The sequence below is a fragment of the Leucopleurus acutus genome (assembly GCF_964270905.1).
Source record: "Leucopleurus acutus genome assembly, chromosome: 12".
NCBI lineage: Eukaryota > Metazoa > Chordata > Mammalia > Artiodactyla > Delphinidae > Leucopleurus > Leucopleurus acutus.
The window spans coordinates 29,677,318-29,700,158 of NC_139154.1; the positions used below are offsets into that span (position 1 = coordinate 29,677,318).

General features: G+C 47.4%; 1 protein-coding gene across 1 annotated transcript in view; it reads left to right on the plus strand.

Annotated features, from left to right (window-relative positions):
* LOC309969575 (doublecortin domain-containing protein 2C-like) overlaps positions 1–20,245 on the plus strand; it is a gene marked incomplete at both ends in the record, with an annotated part of 46,019 nt that extends 25,774 nt beyond the window's left edge. Inside the window, 5 exon segments of the mRNA XM_082851421.1 lie at positions 10,475–10,551; positions 15,253–15,322; positions 15,326–15,381; positions 19,872–19,942; positions 20,196–20,245. Of these exon segments, the coding sequence (XP_082707547.1) occupies positions 10,475–10,551; positions 15,253–15,322; positions 15,326–15,381; positions 19,872–19,942; positions 20,196–20,245 (324 nt within the window).
* Positions 20,246–22,841: the final 2,596 nt, after the last annotated feature.

Consider the following 22,841-nt stretch of genomic DNA (forward strand, 5'->3'; position numbering starts at 1 on the left):
CTTACAGACAGAGCCGCACTTTGTGCACTGGGGTGGGACAGACCGGATGGTGCTACGCTGCGTCGGCGCAGCGCAGGCTCTGCTGGGGGACCGGAAGCAGAGGGTCAGCGCCACGGGGCACTGGTTCTCCAGGATCTGTGCAGACGGCTGTGGGAACCGATGCCCCGTAGGAAGCGCTGCAGAAGGGGGACCTGGCCCTCCGCAGCGCCACCTCATTCTAGGACAGTGGAGAACAGCTTTGCAAGGACTAAAATCTCCCCAGGCCTTGTGGGGTGTCGAGGCCACGGGCAGCCCCTGCTGCATCTGCTCCAGTCGGCTGGTTCAGTTCACACACTGGGCCTTAAGGACGTTTATAGCAGCATGTTCTTTTTTTTAGTAATTACAAAAACCTGGGAACCACGCGAATGTCCATCAGTAGAGGAATGGTTGAATGATTCATGACTTGTCGTACTGTGATTAGATCTATAGGTATTGATCTGAAATAATACCTCTCGGAATGTTGCTGGGATTAAATGAGATGGTGCTGGGCATATTGCAAGAGCTCAGTAAATAGTTGAAATTAATACTCATAATGCCTTTAAGTCTGGGTAGCTCACCCTATCAGAATTTGAGATCCATGAATGCTACCGATTTGAATACCAGTGCAAACTCTTAGAAACACTAAATATACTATACTGTAAGCTTTGGCCAAGTCCAAATATTCAATGTTTAAGTGTTTTACTAAGTTATTCCGCCTTGTTTTGTGATAGCGACACAGAGTAGAAGTACCTAGTTTTTGTAGAGTATTCTTTCACAGAATTCCCGTTTTGGTCAAAATATATTAGTGGGAAAATTGAAGACACTTCTCAAGAGACCTTGATTCAGTAAAGAAATTTACTTAAAATTAATTAGAATACCATAATAATATACTTCATATAACCATAGAAATGACTTATAAAATGCTTCAATATAATGAATTTGGAATTACGTGTCATTAAACGGAGGAGCAAAGGGAGAATCAGACTCGAAAACAGTGCTCTTGGGATTTTGAGTTTCCATGACTGTGTCTCGTTGATTTAATGAGAAAAATGTCCTTGGTCTCAGTTTAATTCAAGGAGTTCTGTTGCTGCATCTTAGAGTTTGGGTGTGTAATGTCAAATTGTATAAATTTAGGCAGAATTTAGAAGACCTCCCCTGTCCTTTTCTTACAGTTCTAAGAACAGATGAGCCCCAATTCAATATTCTTTTTTGCCCATGAGGATGGTTTTCTGATTCTGTCCTTCCAGTGCATTCATCCTGGTAAATAGCGTACTAATGGTAAAACAATTAAACCACTAGTTTAGACCTTAGTTATCTCAAGTTGTCATGGAAAAGAAGGGAGTGAGTCCCTGAGGTGAATTTTCGAATAACGGCCGTTACTGATGATTCTAACAAAAAAGAATTTTAAAATTAACTTTTAATATAAATGTCTGTAATGTGTTTTATGTGATTCCCTATCTGACTGAAAAGCGAGGGGAAGGAAATTTAACTGTGTTTTGACTCAAGATTTGGCTGAGGTACTTTGCACTGACTGAGCCGATACCCAAGTGCATCGTATTCTCTCAGTGGCCTTGACATTGGCTCTCCTTTTGAACGGTCCTGAACACATTTTTGGAAGCTTCTGTTTCTGTTAAAAAAACTACTATATAATTCATGCTCGTTGTAGAGAAATGAGAAAATATATGTAATTTAAAAGGAAACACACACATAATCCTATCAGCCAGAAATTAGCCACCATGTTTTTCTAGATGCTTCTAACCTATGTGGACATATATGCGTATATATACAGTTGACCCTTGAACAATGCAGAGGTTAGGAGCACAGACCCCCTGCACAGTTGAAAATCCATGTATAACTTTTCACTCTTTTAAAACTCAACTACTAGTAGCCTCCTGTTGACTGGAAGCCTTACAGATAACAGAAACAGTTGATAACATACTTTGTGTGTTACTTGTATTACATACTGTATTCTTGCAGTAAAGTAAGATAGAGAAAAGGAAATGCTGTTAAGAAAATCATAAGGAAGAGAAAATACATATAGAGTACTGTACTGTATTTATTGATACTGTATGCTTTTGTCACCTGTTTACATGAATCGTCTGTCAGTACAGTCAATATTATATGATGCAAAACACCGTAGGTGTTATACATGTTACTAACACCAGCCATCAAAATGAAAAGATAACATGAGAAGGAAATTCATATTTATTTACATGTGTAACGATTCGTGCATTGATAATGAAGAAGCAGCAATACGATTGCTTTATGGTAGCCTAGCTTATACACCAATGAATAACTTGTTATAAAAATTTTATGGCACACATTATTACAGTCATATTCATAATACAGTATTGGAAATATTGTTGCACTAAAAAACCCACTTCCCTGTGATGATAGGCTGATGTGCAATTTCTCCAATTATGAGAGAGAAAGGCCTATGTACGGTAATGTAACTTGTTGAAAGCAAAGTTGTATCAATAAAAACAGAAAGAAAGCTAACACATTATTAATTTTATATTAACTATCACACACCTTATGCCTATATAAGGATAGACTAGTATCTACATATATTTTATGCATTTGTGACATACCTTTTTATCGTTTTGATATTTCTAAGCTATGAAGTTTATGAGCTTTTTCAAAATGTCACAAATGTCCAAAAAATTCTCCAATATATTTATTAAAAAATTTGTATATAAATGGACCCATGCAGTTCAGACCTGTGTTGTTCAATGGTCACATGTATATACTTCTTACTTTACAAATATATTAATTTAAGCACAAAGGAGAGCATATTCTATGTATTATTATTTTTTACAAATCCCCTTTTACTTAACAATGAATCATGAAATCTTAATGTGTCAACAAATATGCTCCTATAATAATTTGTAGTGGATTCAGAGTATTCTGTTAAGTGATATATACCATATTTTTAGCTTTATTGAGGTGTAATTGACAAAAGTGTAAGATATTTAAAGTGCACAGTGTGATGATTGGATGTACGTATACATGGTGAAAGGATTCCCTCCATCCATCAAGTTAATTGACACATCACCTCACATATTTATCTCTCTTTTTCTGTCTTTTGTGAGAACACTTAAGTTCTACTCTCTTAGCAAATTTCAATTATGCAATGTGATGTTATCAATTACAGTCACCATGTTATCCATTAGATCCTCAGACCTTATTCATCTTGTAACTGAAAGTTTGTACCTTTGTACCAATCTCTTCCTATTTCCCCCGCCCCCAGCCCTGGCAGTCATTTTTCTACTCTGTTTCCACTTTCTGCCACCTGCCCCCCAGATTCCACATATAAGTGACACCGTGCAGTATTTGTCTTTCTTTGGTTTATTTTACTTAGTATAATGTCCTCCAGTTTGACCCATGTGTTGCAAATGGCAGACTTTTCTTCTTTTCTATGGCTGAATAATATTCCACTGTATGGATATAACGTATTTTCTTTATCCATCCATCCATTGGTAGACACTTAGGTTGTTTCCATACCTTAACCATTGTGAATAATGCATCAGTGAATACTAACTGGAGTACATATGTCTCTTCAAGAAAACGGTTTCATTTCCTTCTGATATATACCCATAAGTGGGAATGCTGGGTCATATGGTTGTTCCAGTTTTCAGTTTTTGAGGAGTCGCCATACTGTTCTCCACAGTGGCTGCACCAGTCTACATTCCCACCAACAGCGCAGGAGGGCTCCCTTTTCTCCACACCCTCACCAGCACTCGTTATTTGTTGTCTTTTTGGTGATAGCCATTCTGACAGGTGTGAGGTGATGTCTCACAGTGGTTTTGATTGGCGTTTCCCCGATGACGAGTGATGTTGAGCACCTTTTCTTGTACCTTTTGGCAAGTTGTATGTCTTCTTTGGACAAATGTCTATTCAGGTCCTTTGCCCATTTTTAAACGAAGTTGTTTTTTTTTTTTGCCATTGAGTTGTATGAATTCCTTTTATATTTCGGATATTGACCCCTTATCAGATACACGGTTTGCAAGTATTTTCTTTCAGCAGCTTTTGCCTTTTCATTCTGTTGCTGGTTTCCTTGGCTGGGTGGAAGCTTTTCATGTATTAAGTTTGATGTGCTTATTTTTGCTTTTGTTACATCTGCTTTTGGTGTCAAATCCAAAAAATTCTTGCAAAGATCAATGTCAAGAAGCTGACTCACTCCCTCTATTTTCTAGGAGTTTTATGGTTTCAGGTCTTATGTGCAAGTCTTTAATCCATTTTGAGTTGATTTTTGTGTTTAGTGTAAGACAGGGGTCCAGTTTCTTTCTTTTGCATGTGGCTGTCCAGTTTTTCCAGCATCGTTTATTGAAGAGACTGTTCTCTCCTCATTGTATATTCTTGGATCCTTTGTGGAATATTAATTGACTATATACACACGCGTTTATTTCTGGGCTTTCTATTCTGTCCCACTGGTCTATTGGTTTGTTTTTATGCCAACACCATACTATTTTGATTATATAAAAATATGTTGACAGATTATAGATTATAAATGCCTCCATCTTTGTTCTTCATGTTAAAGATAGCTTTGGCTATTCAGGATCTTTTGTGGGTAAGCTGATAATGGGGGAGAGAATAGGGAGAATTGCTCAGAACGATCTTAAGTGGATGAGAAAAGACAATAAGAGTAATAAGAGCTGCCTCTGGATCTGCCTGTTCTGGACAGTTCATATAAATAGAATCATACAATATAGTGACTTCTTAGACTTGGCATGTTTTTACGGTTTATCTATGTTGTAGTGTGCATTGATTTTTCATTCCTTCCTATGGCTGAAGAGTATTCCATTGTATGAATAGACCACGTTTTATCTATTCCACATCTGACGGACATTTGGGCCTTTTTGTTTACAGCTGCGCTGGGGGGTGGGAACGGGTCCTTTTTCTCATTCTTGGAGTGATTTCTCTCCTTTTGTCACCTGAAACCCTGCTCTCTTCTTATTCCCTCCGGTTGTTTCTCCTAAATTTTTCTTGCGGTGTTAGTGTCATTGTCTGTCCTTGGAGTCCCCACTTCCCTCCAGGTGCTACCCCGGTTCCTTCCCTCTTCTCGTTCGGGCAGTGTGCCTGCCTCATCCTCCACCATCATCCCTGTGCCCAGGGCACCCAGGCCGCTCTCTAGCGCAGGATTCACATCTCTGTCTACAGGGCACTGTCACTTGGATGCCCCAAGGATGCCTCAGATTCAGCATGTCCACGTTTGAACTCACTGGCCTCTCCCCGCAAACCCAGTCGTTATTTTGTGTTCCTTTTTTCAGAGAGTGGGGCTGTGTGCTCAACTCCGAAAACCAGAAACCGAGATGATCGCCTTAGCTTTCACTTCTCGCAGCCCGCCCCCCGCCCTGTCCCTCCTGTGCCTTCTCTCAAGCCCATGCAGTTATGGGCCCCCATTCTTGCTGAGGACACCCAGAGCTGCTCCTAGAAAGAGTCGTGTGCCTTCCACCTGGACTTCCTGCATATCCAGCCCCTCCCTTTCCAGTTGGATCTCATCAGTTCCCTGGTTCAAACACTTCAAGGCCTGCCTCTTCTCCAAGGGGATGGAGTCTACACCGCTAACAGCGGGTGCGAAGGCCCTCCTTGATCTGGCCCTGGCTTTCTTCTTCAGCCCCGCCTCTCACCACCCCTCCCTCTGTGTCCAGTGTCTAGTCTAGACTTTTCCATTTCCCAAAGACCTTGTATCCACGAGGATGTATCCAAAGTCCTCTAACAGGATTTTGTGTATGCTGTTTCTCCTGCCTCATTTGGCATTTCTTCCCATTCTCAACGGACCGACTCCTGCTTATAAATCAGGTCTCAACCTAAAGGCCGCTTCCACCAGGAAGCCTGCTTTGTGTCGCTGTGAGGATGGAGTGCGCCCCGTGCTGGCCACCAGAGAGCCCTCATCACAGAGCTGCGTGTGCTTGTCTCCTTGTTTACGGATCGCTTGTCCAGTGGTCTGTGTCCCATGCCTCGCAGCCCTCCGAGGCCAGGTGTGATGACGGTCTCGCTCACCTTTGCGTCTCTAACACTTAGCACAGTTCCTCCCACGGAGGGGTGTCCTCCGCAAACAGGGCTTAAATAAATGAATGGAACGATGACCGAGCGCCTTCCGGGAGTGTGCAGCCGGGCAGAATTTGGGGAAGGTACTCTCCTCTCCTTGGGTTGGTTTTATTTGTGATCCTGCTTCCGAGTAGGGACTTCCTGGGACGGCCAGTAGGCTCCGTAAGTCGCGTGGCTGTCTGTTGCTGTGGGATGGTTCCTCTGGGGGGTCAGCAAATTTGGAGTCATTCAAAGCATCAGTTCCAACCTATAAATCCATCGTCAGTGGGGAGCTGACATCCTTTCTACACGGGGCACATAAATCAGCTATGGGCCTTTTTTATTTGATGTTTCGCGTGGAAAAGGCCGTGAGGATGTTCACGGAGGGCTGTCGGAGAAGGATGATGGGGCAGAAGGAGCAATGGCACGAATAACAACCACTGCTGTCAGCTGAGCTCCTAACTCACTGCAGGCACCTTGCTGAGCACTGGAGAGCGAGTTCTCTCACTTCGTGTTACTCATATCGCGAGCAAACCTATAGCATAGGCACTACTTTTTTGTTTTTTTTACCTTTTCCCTTTAGCCAAATTTTATGTTATATCTGTATTTTTTATTGAAGTAGAGTTGATTTACAATATTGTGTTAGTTTCAGGTGTACAGAAAAGTGATTCAGTTATATATATTTTCTTCAGATTGTTTTCCATTATAAGTTATTACAAGATATTGAATATTGTTTCCTGTATTATACAGTAAATCCTTGTTGCTTATCTGTTCTACGTATGGTAGTTTGTACCTGTTAATCCCAAACTCCTAATTTATCCTCCCCCTGCTTTCCCCTTTGGTAACCATAGTTTGTTTTCTATGTCTGAGTCTGTTTCTGTGCTGTGTATAGATTCATTTGTATATTTCTTTTTGAGATTCCACAGATAAGTAACATCATGTAATATTTGTCTTTCTCTGTCTGACTTACTACATATACACCACTTGGATCTGTGTTGCATGCACGGAGAAACAGGTTTAGGGAAGCGAGACAACTTGACCAAGGTCACACAGGGAGAAAGTGACGGAGCCAGTCCTGGAATCGTGGATGACTCAAAGTAGGCTCCTAGATGGTGTACTGCTGTAGGTTCAAACCTCCGTTTTGCTAAAAACTATCATACAATATTTTTTGATGGCTTAGCCTGGCCAGGACGCTTGATAGCTGTGTGTTCTTGGGAAGATGACATAACGTCTCTGATCCTTTGTTACCTGGATATTGCGCCTGGTGATTTTGAGGATTGGGTGTGAGTGCTTATAAAGGTCTGAGTGCAGTGCCTGAGACACAGCAGGCATCCAGTAAACCGTAGGTGCTACTTGGGGAAACACACCTTTGGCAGCCTTGAGTGTCTTCCATCACTGAGGCAGATTTGGTTCAATTACCCTGGACCCTTGTTAAAGAGCTCTAAAGCCCGTTACGTCCTGCCTCTCAGGGCAGGTGAATGACACGAGTCTTGAAACTGTCATCACTGTCAGACAGTAACAGCAAAGCACGTTTGCTTGGTACTTCTTCGGAGATTATTATGTGAGTGCAGGGGGAAAAGCCCAGAAGCGTATATGCATTTAATTGCTGGGGTCATTTAATTAGGCAGGTGATATCAGGGTTAATGAATCATTAACATGTAAGAAAGCAGTTAGTTCATTGTTTCCATAAATTTATGCAGTCAAGAAAACTGCCTCTTAGGGTAGCTGTGCCTTAATAGAATTTTGCAGAGGATAATTTCTGTTGTTTTGTTTTCAAACTAGGTCTGCAAATTCACGGTCGTCGTTGATATTCGTGGCATTGATTTTGTCACTATTAGTACGCAAGTATATATAATTTTATATATAGTATGACAGTAGGGTAACAATGGATGTAGGTGTGCATTGCCACAATCCTCAGCGGACTCACTTTTTCTGGGATTCTTTCCAGAGTATCAGAGCTGTTTCTCACTTGTCATTCATTTGTTCATTCTTCATTCATATTCATGAAATACTTATCAAACTCCTACCATGGGCAGCCCATTGTTCAGGCAATGGGAGTACTTTGTTGAACATGACAAACAAGGTCCCTGCTTTCAGGAGGCTTACACTCTACAAGGAGGAATCAATAATAAGCAAGTAAATAAACACACAAATATTAGGCAATATCGAGTGCTGTGGTGAACGTACATCAAGGTGCGTGATCATCAGGGAAGTCCTCTCTGAGGAGCTGGCATCCGCGTTGACTTCTTAATGCAAGAGGGAGCAAACCGTGCAAAGATCTGGGAGAACATTCCAGGGTCCAGGTCTTGTGCTTGTGGGAACAAGCTCGGTGCTTAAAGAGCTGAAAGAAAGCAGGCATGGGAGGTGCTGTGGGAGGGACGAGGGCACAGAGGCAGCGGTGCGAGCCACATGGCCGCGTGGGCTAGCTGAGGAGTGGGGACCTACTGGAAGTGTGGGTCTTTCCACCACTGGGGCTTTAAGTCTGACAGTGATGGCGTCCTGGCTTGTGTTTACAGAGGCTCCTCCGCTTGCTGTGAAGAAAGGGCTATGGGGGTGGGGAGATGAGTCAGGGGAGGGATGGGGAGGCTTGGCCAGCGGGGTGGCAGGAACAGGGTGGCCCAGGGTGCAGTTTTGAGGTAGAACTGAGAGATGGGCTGATGGCTTAGTTGTGGGTGTCAGGGAAGAGAGGACCCACCGGTGTCTCCCAGGCTTGGTAGTTGAGCAAGTGGGTCTAGGGTAGTGCCGTGTTCTGAGATGGGGCGTCTGGGGACGAGCAGTTGGCTGTGGGTAAAATCAGCAATTCTCTTTGGGCTGTAATCCAACTGAGATGCCGAAACGGTCTCTCTCCCTCCCCTCCCTCCCGGCCCAGATTCTGCGTGTCTGTGTGTGTTGGGAGACTCTCATATTTACTAGACCGTGTATTTATCGTATGTGATAATAGGTATGGCATTGTGCCTTTTATAAAATGTTATCTCATAAAAACCCTGCAAGGTATATCATCCCCATTCCCAAATTAATAAATTGTAGCTCAAAGGTGAAATGCTTCTCTGAAGTCACACAGGTAGTAAGGGGTTGGGCTGGAGTTTGAACCCTGGTCTGTCCGATCCCAGAGGCTGTGGTTTCTCCTCTCCCAGGCTGCCCCCAGATTTGCTCTGCTCCCTCCGTGACTGAGGCACTCCATGCTTACAGCGAGATGCCGGGGCAGGCTTCTCCACAGCACCTCCGTCTTCCCCTCTTACCCGCGTCGTCCCCTTTAGAAGACAAGGTAACACCGCTCCCAGCTCCTCATTTAAAACACAGCGCTGGGGGCTTCCCTGGTGGTGCAGTGGTTGGGGGTCTGCCTGCCGATGCAGGAGACGTGGGTTCGTGCCCCGGTCCGGGAAGATCCCACATGCCACGGAGCGGCTGGGCCCGTGAGCCATGGCTGCTGAGCCTGCGCGTCCGGAGCCTGTGCTCCGCAACGGGAGAGGCCACAGCAGTGAGAGGCCCGCGTACCGCAAAAAACAAACAAACAAAACACAGCGCTGGGAAAGCGTGAGCTGCCCGCGTCTGCCTGCGCTGATGGTGGGCCGCACAGCTTACCCCTGCTCCCGTGGGGAACCCCGAGGATGCTGCTTGGGTGTTATTCTCGGGAAAGGAACTGCTGTAGGTGACTTTTACTCAACTTGGGATAATTCAGTGGCACTGCGCCAACATTAGAGTTGGCTGGCCTGTCTGTATGTGACCGGGCGGCCTGGCAGGTCAGGGAGGTGCAGGGAGACGGGCCGGTGGGAGGCCTGGGTGGAAACCCTCTGCCGCGGGGCCCTCCCTTCCGGGCCAGGGGCCAGGAGGCAGGCCAGCCCTGACGTGAGGAGGGGGCCCGGGGCTGGCGGGGGGCAGGTCTCGGGGACTCTTGCCTGCCTGGGTGTCTGGGCCCTGGTGGGTGTGAGGCCGAAGTTGAATGGGGCCCCAGAGCCGGCTCAGCCCCTCAGGTTGGAATCACAGAAAAGAGAAGAGAAGGGTCAGGACACGCTGGGAAGGCGTTCTCACCTGCCAGGACATCCTGGCTTGAACCCCATGGCCTGAATTAGAAGCCCCTGTCCCGTCTCGGGGCCCCAGCGGAGCTCACCAGGCTGTGGGGTGAGCTGCTGTGGGAGCATCCTCAGCGGGAACCACACAGCCCCTTGCTGGGCACCTTCAGCGGGGACCCTGCCGCCCCCTGGACCGCACGGCCCCTCAGCGCAGCCGCCCGCATCGCCCCGGCTGGACTCCTGGCCACCGCCCGGCACGGAGCCCAGCGCTGCCCGGGCCCTGCCCTGCGGTCTCTTAGCGAGGCTGCCCCACCTTTATCTTAGGTTTGGGGTCGAATGCTGTGCCTACTGTTGGTATTTAACAAGCGTTTTTTAGCTTGAACTGAATTCTGAGGCTTCTTTTTTCTTTTTTTCAGATTGAGCCGGTGGTTCATTGTGACATAGACGTGCCTCCCAGGTGGCAAACATCCCATCGTTTATCCCGACAAATCAGGTGAGTACAGTGGGGGCGGGGGTGGAGCTCCTTAAAGGCGTCGCGCCGCCTTCGCCCCGCTTCCGCTCGTCCCCTCCCCTCTCTGGCGCTCGCCCTTCGCCCCGGGAGCCTTCTGTATGGTTCAGCTGCACGTTCTTCTCTCGTGAACCTTGATTTTGGAGAAGCAATGCCGTTGCCCGCCGCGGCTGCCGGTTCACGTGGGGCGGAAGTGCACGGCTTAGTCTTGGCTTTTTGTTTATTTTTGGTAACCTAGCCCTTGCAGCTGCTGGATGGTGAAAGGAAATGTAGAAGTTATGTTCCCACCAAAGCCCCTTGGCGGGGGAGACGGGCTGTCTGATGCTCAACGCGCCCTGGTCAAGGTTGCCTGAGGGCTGGCCACCCCGGGACGCGGCTGGTGGGGCAGGTGTAGAGGTGCCGGGGGACTCAGTCCCGGTTAATCGGGACCCCTCTGTGGGCCGGCCCGCGTTATGCTTGGGGCTGTAGAAGGAGAACACACTTGACTCAGGTCAAACGTTGGTTCAAATCCCGCTTTTCACCTTGTTGGCTTTGTGACCTGCACACTCTTCCTCTCTCTGAACTGGCTCCTCATTTGTAAACAGGGCGGTGACGTACACCTGCAGAGTCCCAGGAAACCCCGCCCAGTGCTCGTTAAGGGGCAGGAATTCTCCACATGGCAGCCATTTCCTCCCAGTCCTGCATATGTTGTGCCGCTTTGATATTATAGGGATGAAAATTCCTGACTGAAGTTCCAGGGGGCACCTTCCCTCTTACCCGGTTCTGTTCCCGGCGGAAGGAATTTCAGTGAGTTTCCAGGGTCCTGGCTCTATGTCTGAGGGGCGGCAGCAGCAGGCCAGCCCCAGCCTTGGGTAGCAGAGAGCCCACATTCCGACGAGTCATCCTTCACGCCCCTGCTGACCAGCAAAGGGCTGGGGGCCCAGGAGGCTGGGAACCCCCTGCCAGACACAGTGGAGCCCCCGGCTGGGAAGCCCAAGGATGGAGCAACCATGACCTGCTTATTAGCTAAGCTGTCCCTTTCACTTACCTTCCAGAACCCAACCATCGTTTCTTTAAAATACTTCTCCTTAGGCCTCTGCAAGGGAGCCACTCAACACACCTGAGATCCTTCCACTGTGCCTTTTACACATCTGAGAGCTGTTCTGAAATGATGAGAGACACAGTATTTCTAAATTTTATGAAGGACACTGCTTTCTGAAGAATGGATAGAAATCCCAGGGAACATTATTGGCTTATGGGTCCTTTCTGGCAAAGACACGTATCACTAGACATACATTTTTGGGGGGAGCCTGACCCACACTGTCAATGGTTCTCACTTATTTTGACAGACTTTTTTTTTTTCTGTTATAAACCAGTTATTCTTAAGGCATGTGCTCTATTCTTTATACGGTGTGCTAGAAACTCCACTAGATGGACCCAAATACCCGTCCAAATGCAAGGCCTTTTCTCCCAAGGGAAGGCCTGATCATGTTTGCTTGGAGACCTTGTAACTTAAAAACAAACGGAAAATAGTTACGATGGCTTTCAGAGTTTTTGATGTTCGAGGTGACAGGTGTTTTGACCCTTCCCGGTAAGCCGGGAGCTGGGGTAGAGGGAGTGGGGGGCTGCTGAGTGTGAGTTCTGTAGCAGCTGGATGGTGGAGAGAGAAACTGTTCCCCCTGACTGTCTGCGTGTCCTCAGAATTCAGCTGGTCGAGTCCACGTTCAGGAGAAGCCGCCAGCCTGGAGGCGGAGGCTCAGGTCTGTGTCCTGGTCTGTCATTAACTAAGCTGTGTGCTACGGTAAGTGGCGTCCGCTGCCACTACCACCACCGTCACCGCGTCACCTGGCAAAATCCATTCCTAGATCCAAGTGCTGTTTCCTACTTTGAAAAATTCAAAACATTTCCTATGTAAAAAATTTAAAGTATGTCTTACTTAAAATATTTAAAATATTACCTATTAAAAATTAATGAGCACATCGGGAGGTGTATTGGCAAAGCTGTTTTATGCCTTTAACCTCTCTTATTTCAAAGTAATTTTTAAAAATTAACTATTTTTTATGGCCAGAGTAACTTACACCCATGGTAAATATATCGTTTTAAAAGGTATACATTAAAAGTAAATCTTCTGCCCACTTTATATCCCCAGAGGCAACTGTTAAAAGTTTCTGGAGTGTCCTTGTAAGACAGGCTTCTCATGTTCAAGCATTTAGAGGCGTATGTATGCGGCAAGCGTTGCTGTGTACCTTCCTTTTTCTTTCACAGAATTTAATATGGCTTCTTATTAGCACATATAGATACGTTGTGCTTTTAAAAATGGCTACCTAGTATTACAAAAGCGGTCTGTACGTAATTAACAATGATGGGCTTTCACTGTGTGTCCAGGGGCTGTGCCTGTCCATTACCTCTCTGTCACGGACTTTCTAGGAAAACAATCTTTGGGTGTATTTCTTGGGGTTGGTCATCCATCTACCTGGATCGTCAGGTGGAAGACGGGCCGTCTGATGCTCAAACGGCACAGACCTAAAACCTGGCAGAGCGAGAAGGGTCTAGTTCATTCTCCAGCTCAACCGGAAAACTTCTGGGGATGTGTTAAGTCCATCACTCCCTCTAAACTTGAAATTTCCTAATTTCTTTATTGTTAACATTTCTTTCTTGATCGTTAACAATTTAAGAAATCCTTTTCTCCGTATTTACATGCTTCGTATAAAAAAGTGGACATCTGGAAATGTGTTAAGAATAAAATCAAAATCGCTCGTTATCCTTCTCCTCAGAGACGGCCTCTGTTAACTTTGAGGGCCACTTACTTTTAGTTCTCTCTGTACTTGCTGGTGTGTTTTCTTACAGCATTAATTGTATTTGATCATTTTCCCCCTAAATACAAATTCTGCATAAACAATTTTAAATGGCTGCATTAGTTATTATTGTATCCTGTGCTATGATTTGTTTCACCATTCCTCTGCACTTGGACATTTAGGTTGTTTTTATATTTTAGTTTTTGTAAATACAGGCAGACTTTCTACTTTGTTTTATCGCTCTCTGCTTTCTTGTGTTTCGCAGAGAATGCTTTTTTTCTTTTACAAATTGAAGGTTTGTGGCCACCCTCTGTTGTCAGACGATAGTAAACATTTTTTTTTTAGCAATAAAGTATTCTAAATTAACGTACGTACATTGTTTTTATAGACTACAGTATAGTGTAAACGTAACTTCTCTATGCACTGAGAAACCAAAAACTTCGTGTGACTCGCTTTGTTGCTGAGGTCAGGGGCCAAACCCGCGATGTCTCTGAGGTTTGCCTGTGACCCTGCGAGAGACGTTTCTACAGGTTCACGTATACGTGCCCACATTTCCGTGGGTTGGATTTCAGGGAGTGGACAGACTGTGTCAGTGATTCCTGGTCCCACGCGTCTCCATGTCTGTGTCCCCAAGTCGCCCTTCAGGAAGATCGTGCTCACTTTTACCCACGTCAACAGTGTATATGTGTGTGTGTATCAGCCTGCGAGGGCTGCCAGAACTTGTGGGGGACACAGTTCAGTCCATAACAGCGTGCTTATTTCCCCACACTCAGCGTGAGAATCTGTGTTAAATATCTTAAAAATGCAGACAAAAACACAACATGGACTTGTCTCAACATTTATTTCTTGTATTATTAGCCGTCTGTGTTTGGAGAGACTTTTGGCGTGCACCATTTAGGAACACGGATAGGTGGAAACCTTGCAGCAAATCTTCAGGGTAGCAGTAACATCGCAGATGAGCTGTGCTACGACTTGCACAGAATGCCCCTTTCGAGGTTTGTTTTGGGGCAGAGGCTTTAAGTACGGAAAAAGGTGGCCTCTGGGGTGATGGCAAGCCTCTTTCCACAGACCCTTAGCTGATCCTTTTTGTTGTGCACAAACGTGTTAACTTAAAATTTATATTTACTCTGAAACAAGAGATGTATTTCTCCAATTTTAAATTATTTACATTTAAGGAAAAACAACAGTAATCATAAATAACAAAGTAACAGACTGAGAGTCAGCACCGTGAAGTTGAGCTCCTGTCTTGTTAAATGCTCTCCGTAACTTTTAGACTTAAAGAAATAGCCTCACGTTTTACAATATTTTAATAAGAGTTTGAAACTGTTGCTAAGTGGCTTTGACTGTAACACTAGGGAACTAGTAGCTTTGCACTGGGTTTTGTGTGGACCCCAGCCGTGTTCCCAGCCCCAGTCCATAGAAATAAGAAAACAAACCCACCAGGACCGCAGGGAAGCTGCCTTAAACTGTGAGAGTGAAACCAGTGGTTTCTATTATCTTTCCAGAGGATTGCACGTTATTTCCTCTGGGACACTCTCTTGGTGCCACGGAGGGGACAGCAGCTGCATTTTTAACGCCAAATTTCCCCGTTTGTTTTCCAAATGGACACAGTTTTCTTCCATGTTCCCCGTTGTCACGGAGGCCTATTTTTTAAAGAGTAGAGTTTAGTCCTGTTCATCGGGGTGTGTTCTATCCCGTGAGGCCGTGTCGCCAGCGTTTCTGGCCCCTCCCTGGTTCTGAGCACTATGGGGCTTGGGGACTGTCCTCCATGCGGTGGCGTGTGGGCCACCAGGGGCTGCTCAGGGCTCCGTGTGGTCTCCATGCTTCTGTAATTGGGTATCTTTTGTGAATTCCCAGCGTTTTCCCCCAAAGTGTGAGGCCCTAATGGAGGCTTTTCCTCTGGTTCCTGCAGTGTTTTCACAAATGGAAGATTATTTATTCCACCTGTAAAGATTATTATACCCAAATTCAGCCTGACGGAGTGAAACTGCGTGCTGGCCATGATCGGAGAGAAGGTCTTTCCTCTGGGAGGCGTTCGAAAGTAAGGCTCTGGTCCAGCTCTGGGGACCCGGAAGGAGGGACTCGTTCTGTGCTTTTCAGTGAGAATTTCCTGCCCGTCCAGCAAGGTCTGAAATGATTTCTCGTGAACTCTGATTTTAATTCTTCAGGCAGACAATAGTTCTGCAGTCTTTGGGCCATACTTATTTTTAACAGTTTCATTCATTCATTCCAAAAAGTTTAGCGAGCATCTGCCTCACCCTCGGCGTGGTGAATACAGCTAACAAGGCTGAGATGTGGTCGCCCCAATCCCCCGGGTCCCCCGTGCCCCTGCCGGGTGGCCAGTGATTAACATTCAGTTAGATGCTCAGGTGATGTAATGAGGCCTCTTGGGCAGGAGAATTCGGGGAGCCACGCAGGGGAGCTGGTGTCCGAGTGGTGACGGGGCCCGTCACGGGGGGATGGAACCCTTGGATGGAGGAGATGGTGTGCTGCACTGGCCGAGCAGTGTTGGGGGCCCGACTGGCCTGGACCCCGAATTTGCAGTGGGACACGCTGCAGGGCTATGGTTTCCTCCGACGCTCGGCAGCCTGGGACTAGGGAGGGGCAGATAGACTCATCCATGGCCGAGGGACCAGCAGAGGAGGGGTTCGGTGTGTGCAGGTGACTCTAGGGACGGCCCGGTGGTCTCAGACCCCGGCCTGGCGGTTGGAGGAGGGCGGGAGGGAGGGAGTGGAGAGCCACGAGGCTACAGGCTGTAGTGGGAGGTGAAGAAGACCTGGCCTTGGGAACACACGGGGTGATGAGAAGGCCCGGGTCTCGCCACGGGAGTGGGTGGGAAAGCGCAGGAGGACACAGACCTTTAAAGCTGGGAAGTCGGGTGATGTGGAGTGGGGCCGCAGGACCATTAGAAGCGTCGTCCTCATGGACAGTATGGTTCCGGGTGGCTGGCACTGGGAGGAAGAGCAAAAACGTTCAGTCCCTTTTCACTTTTGTGTCCATTAACTCTTTCTCGGGGGTGGATTAAAACACAGAAGATCTATTGACAGTCAAGAGTTGTGATACCAACAATGACAACTGATGTGTCTACTAGTGAGCAGGACATAACTGTTGGGACATTTAGAGCAATGGGATACTCGCTAGCCTAGTGAGGGTGGTGAATAACAGTGAAAACCAATGTTCCAGGAAGACCGCTGTTCACATAATAAAAAGTCCTGTAAGTGCCCAGGTGACTTCAGGATGCGGTTATAAGTATTCGTGTTTCATCCTTAAAGAAATAGGGACAGTTGTCTGGAGCAGATAGACTTGTACGTATTTTTGGAAGAAGCCAGAAACAGTCGTGGGATTAATCGTAAGTATCACGTCTAAAATCACAAGTGTCACATAGTGTGACAGGAAGACGCAAAATCTTTGCGAGGGAGAAGCAAGCGAGGAAGTGGGGCGTCTAGAGGGAAACAGGGCACGAGATCAATGCGCTCCTTTCTTTTCTTCCCTGGGCTTAAATTAGTTCTCTGTGGCTGAGTTTAGAGAAAGTACAGAGCTTGGAAATAAAGGAAATGCTCAGAAAGTACAAATATTCAATAGTAAGCTTGAAAGGGTGATGTAATAGGCACATTACAGGTTTTTTTTTTTTATTATCAACGTACATGTTATCTTTGAATGGAACCGACAGCTAATAGTCAACATACGTTTGAGAAGTCGTTTGTATCTATCCGTATTTATCGTTCCTTAGATAATGTTAATATGGTTCAGTGGAGGTTTCTACTGTACCTTTTTCTTGTGTCCGTTAGAGACTTAGCCAAGTTCTCAGTGGTATTAAAATTGGTTGATTTATTGGATAGTTTTGAACTTTCTGGGATATATATATATTCCAGAGAAACCGTTAAGATTGTGTGTGGGTCTCTGTGTGAGAGATTATTGCTGATCTCGGTGTTAGAAAAATGTGCTTTTCGCAGACGTGTGTTGCGTGCTGATTGCACGGTGGGCACCACGCTGTACGCGGGAGGCCCAGCCTGGTCCGCTCACCCCTGTTGAGCTTGTGGCCCCGCAGAGAAGGCAGAATCAAAAAGCATCACAGTGGAGGGCAGAGTGTGTAGGAGAGGAGCACACCCAGGTGTGCAGCGCAGTCTAGGAATAGCCCAGAAGAGGTTCGCCTTGAGGACGGCAGACGAGTAGAGGTCGGGGTGTGCTGGGCTTGGGAGGAGATGCTGGTGCACCCCTGAAAGCGGGCACCCCTCAGATCTGCACCCCGGGTGCTTCTCTCGCCTCACCCTGGTCCAGCCCTGGTTGGGAAATGCAGTGTTATGGGTGATGCCTGGCCGTGAGGCTGGCCAGACGCGGTTCCGGAAAGAAGAGTCGTTAGCACGGGGAGGAACTGAAGAGGAAAGAGGCTGAATTTCCCACGTCCCGCAGCCCTGGGCTCTGTGCACCTGGCAGAGCTCTCTACCTGCTGGAAGAAAAGGGTGGTGAGTGGTCCCTGCCAAGTTCTGAGGCTCCGAGATACGACCGTTTCCACCCTCAATGCTTGATTCAATCCGCGTTTGTCGGGCACAGGTTGGGCAGTGTTGGTGAACTCTTCTGTCTGCTTTTTCACCTCCAGTTGGAGGTCTTCCCTCTTTCATTCTGTGACATGAATCTTCATTATTTCTACCCGTATTTCTTCCTTTCTGCTCCTAATTGAACTTATTTTGGGGATTCTTACTGTCTGGTTGATGGTACTTCTGCTCATTTTATTTCTTAACTTCTATATGTTCTATTATCATTCCCTGCTGCTTCCTGGGAGAGTTCCTCTATTTTATCTTCCAAACAAGAATTTGTGCTTCTTTCTTTATTTCATATTTCCCTTATTTCTTTTGTAACGTTTTCCACGTTTGTGTTAAGTGCCTGGTCCATGTGTCCCAGCACTTCTGCTTCCGGTGGAGTCTCCCAAGGAAGGCTCCACCCCCAGCGCCTTGCGGTCCAGCCTCCAGCACCTGAGCTCTGGGGGGAGGCTGTCCTCGCGGCCGCAGCCAGTCAGTCCTGCCGCCTCCCTGGGCCCCTCACTGCCGAGGGCGTCTGCAGCTCCCTGGCTTGCTCCTGGGGACACTCGTGCCAGCTGTGAGCCCTCCAGGGATGGGCACCGATTGTCCCAAGGTGACAACAGGAGAGGAAGGAAGTCCCAAGCCCTGCTTCTCACCTGGAAGCCCTGTGTTCCACTCCCTGGGGTGTCTCACAGTTGCCCTCTGTCTGGAAGTTCTTCATCTTGGTCCTACAGGGTGACCCGAGGCAGCAGGTCCAGGAGCTGCCCTTGTTAGAAACAGATGCTCAGGCCTCATGTTAGACTCACTGAATCACAAACTCCAGGGCGGGGGCCCGGCGCTGTGCGTGAGCCGGCCATCTGGTGGTTCCCTGCTCGCTGAGGTTGGGGGGTGCTCAGGGGAGGGAAGTTTGAGTCCTGTGGGTCCCACCTGTTCCAGGTGCCCTGCATCCTTCTCTCCTCTCCCTTCCTGTGCTCACTGCTGTCATTCGTGAACATGTCGTACGCCCTGCGAGAGCTCTGCGTCTCCTCCCCCAGGTGAGGTGCTTTTCCTCCATCACATCCCACCCACGATGGCCAGCCGCCTGTTGCTAAAACACTGTGCTTACCCCACACTTCCATGCAAATCCCCACTCACTCCGACTAAATTGATGATAAGCTCCTCCCCCTAGAATTCCAGGCTCTGGGATTCAACGTTCAAGTTCCATTTCACCCAAGGGTGCATTTCACCCTCCGGTGACCGTCAGTCCCCTGTGTTCTGGCTTTTTGCAGAGGCCCCTTCTGCTGCCCCAAAGGCTTCATCCCGTCTTCACCTGAGGAACTCCTTCCTGCCCTTGTGCATTTCACCTTAGTGAAGCCTACAGTTGCCTTTGCTCTCTCTCCTCTTAGAACGCCGGCGTTTTGCCCCTCTCTGGTCATACTTGCCTCTGTAGGCCTTTATACACTGCTTGGCTTGGGGAGCGGTGGCTTTCGTATTTCGGGTCTTACACAAGGCCTACCTCATTGGATGGCGCCTAGCAGATGCTCAGCATTGAATGAATTGAACGTTTTCTTAAATAAATGAATTATGAATTAATACACGCCAAAAAAGAGTGCAGAATAAAACATAGACAAATATTAGTCTTTTAGTGCTTACAAAAAGGCATATTATTTGCTAATAAATGCCGGGTTGTTTTCCAAGTATTGTTATAACAATATAAGCCCATTTGTATTCATTTTAACTGTTATTAGTTAAAATTAATCGAATACCAACCAACAGCTTAAATGTTCTCAGGGCCCTCTGAATACTTGTAGATAATTAAAGATACACTTTAATTAAAAAATCTAAAAATGGAAAGCGAGCCTAACCCTGGCAGAGCCGCTCCCGCAGGGCTCCGTTAGCCCGTTTTGGTTACGTTTGCTCTCAGCGCATCAGCTCTCCTGTGGTGCACATACCAGTCGCATTATGTACCGGGTGCCCCCAGCCTGATGTCATGGCTCTTAAGTCTCCAGCTCATTTTTTCTGTCTTTACTCACAGATTATTTACAATGAATGGGCATCTTCCGGACATGTACACACGAGCCCGAGTGTTCCTTCACACGACCGTCGGTACGGTGTTTTTGTTTTGTTTTGTTTTCTGTTTTATTTTTTTTAATTTTTGAATTTTATTTATTTATTTTTATTTATTTATTTTTTAACATCTCTATTGGAGTAGAATTGCTTTACAATGGCGTGTTAGTTTCTGCTTTATAACAAAGTGAATCAGTTATACACATACATATGTTCCCATATCTCTTCCCCCTTGCGTCTCCCTTCGGTACGGTTTGTAAGGCGGGCACTGAGCACTGCTCCCCGTCTCCAGGTCTTGCTGAGACAGCCAGTCTGGGGGATTTCGGCCCCGTGGCAGCGTAGCCCCCGGGGGTGCGTTTGACCCGCACTAATGTCGGGACTATTTGAGGGCTTGCAGGAGCCCTCCCTGTTGGGCTTCTCTGTCGTGCTCTTATGGTCACTGTGCTGAGAACGAGGTGTCAGTTTTCATCTCGCTGTGGGGCAGGCAGGTGGCCTCAGCCTCGCAGGTGGTAGGCTTTCACCCCACCCCGAGGTGCCCTGCAGGAGCTCTGGGTGCGTTTGGGAGACTTGAGACGCCACCGGGGGAGCAGTGTCTGGGGGCCCTTATGCCTACTTTGGCTCCTGTGCTCTTAGGTTTTCTACTTGAAGGCTCCCTTCGCCCTGTTGACGGATGGTGACCCCCCAGCAGTGTGACATGCAGGCAGGTGCTTAGGTTAGGGTCCTGCCCGCGCGCCTGGTGAGCGTGGATATTTCCTGACTTTGTCGACATCTTAGTCCGTTGCTGACGGTCCTGATAGCATGGCGGGTGGAGATATGGTGGGGCTGTCGGACTGAGTTGAACGGTTCTCTCTACTCTGTGTCTGCTGCTCCCTGCACGAGTTCCTCTGCCTTTCAGTGTGTTTTGTTTCTTCCCATCTTCTGTTCATGTGTTGAACCCTGACCTGAATCTGCTGGTGGCTTAAATAGCTTTCTCCCTCGCCAAAGAGGTTGGGCTTGGGGTGAGCAGAGTCTATAAGAGACTGAGGTCCAGTCACCACACGGGAAGTAGACCAAGCAGGTGCTGGGCTGCTGGAGACCCACGTTGGGGAGACCTTTCCAAACGTGCACGGCAGAGGTTGGAGTCGGTGAAGAATCAGAAACAGCACGTGGGTCTGCATGGCTGTCAGGCACGGAAGGAGAGCGAGAGCTCTGCGGTGGAGTAGAAAGAGGATGGACCGGGTTTTGGATCGGATTTTGGTCTCAGTCCTTCTGCTGATCAGCTGTGGGGCATTAAGTAAACCCTCATGTTTGGAGCCCGGGTTCTTTACCAGCCCAGAGGGAGCAGTAACGCTTGTTCTGCATGTCATCGTGAGGGCTGTGTGATGAAACTGTGTTTGCAAACGTGATTAATCCACCGTCAAAAACTTAAAAATGTTAGGGTTCCCCTCCTCGCCGCCCCAAGATCATATAGAAGCTTCGGGGCAGAGGTGCCTGTAAACGCATGGCCTTAGGTCAGACGCCCGCCTGCCTCCCGCCCCCCGTAAGTGAGGAGCCATTGGATTTTCAAGGGTTTCAGGGAAGAGCCAGGACCCAGGAGGCTCCAGTTGGGAGCCCTTGGGGACCAGTCCAGTCTGGCCAAAGGGGCAGACGCTCATGGCACAAGCATGGCTTCCCAGGCATTGGGGGTGTGTTCAAGGGCCATCTGGGGTCCACTTCACCTCCCTCCCCACCTACTGGCCCCAGACCTGCCTTCCAGCACCTACACTTGAACCTCTTCCCATTGTCACAGTCTTTGCCATTTGCACACCACAGTCACACACACCGGATTACCTCTCCTTTTCTTAAGAAACACACTTTTTAAACCTTATTGTAGGTTTGATCTGTGAGAAATGTTTTCGTGATGCAAAAGCATGTGTCAGCTACACTGCAGCCTGAGGCAAAAGGAAAAATCGGTCACACTCACCCTACTTCCATTTAAAATTCTTATATTTTGTTCACCGTGCATTACTTTTTGCATTTTGATTTTTCAAGGGCTGCATTCAAGTCGTGTTGATCTTGATGACCGGCTTGTTTGGTGTCCCCTTAAATTTTGCACCCAAGGCCAGTGTCTCACCTACCTCTCTTAGCCCCTTCCCTGCATCATTTAAATAAAGTTTTAAAATACTAAAAAAAAAAAAGAAAAAAGATTTCAGGGAAGTAAAGTGAACAGACTTCCTTGGGGCCCTTTCTCCTGAGCCTGGGAGCCGCTGTTGATGTGGGCTTGTGTCCTCTGGGGACAGAAAGCGCCTTCCTCGTGGTCGGTGCCTTCTGAGGCTGACGCAGCAGTCGACGTTTTTGTTCAGATGTTTCTGGCTGGGCTTCACACATTTCAAACTTGACTCTCTTTTGTTTTTCAGAAAGTACTCAGACATTGAGAAGTATTCGCGAAGAAAGAAAAAAGTGAGTCCTTGTTAAAAAGGGCCGATGACAGCCATGGTCGACCCTGGTGTCTTTTGTATGGCTGACTCATTTTGCTGTGCAGTGGAGGCTAACACAACATTGTAAAGCAACCATACTCCAATAAAAATTAATTAAAAAAAAAAAGGACACACGACAGGCCGGCCCCGCCATTGTAGAACGAGCTTCTCAGCACAGGCTGACTCCTGTGAATGGGCCGAGCAAGGCATCAGGTGTATCCCTGGAGCTCGGAGTCTCCAGGGCTGGGAGGCACACCCAGGTGTTAGCGATGCAGCACAGGGAGCGTGGGGATGAAAAGACACACAGGTCTTCTGGCAGTGGTAGGAGCAAAAGGCCTGGCAGGAGCTGGGAGGAGATGTCAGGCAGACTTGGCAACTGGAGGAAGGTACAGAGGGGTGTGCTTGTGTTCATCTGCACGCACAGTCTGACATTGCAGCACAGAGCACAGGCCGAGCAAGACAGGTAGAAACCAGACCTTGGCGGCTCCGAAGGGCCCTCATCA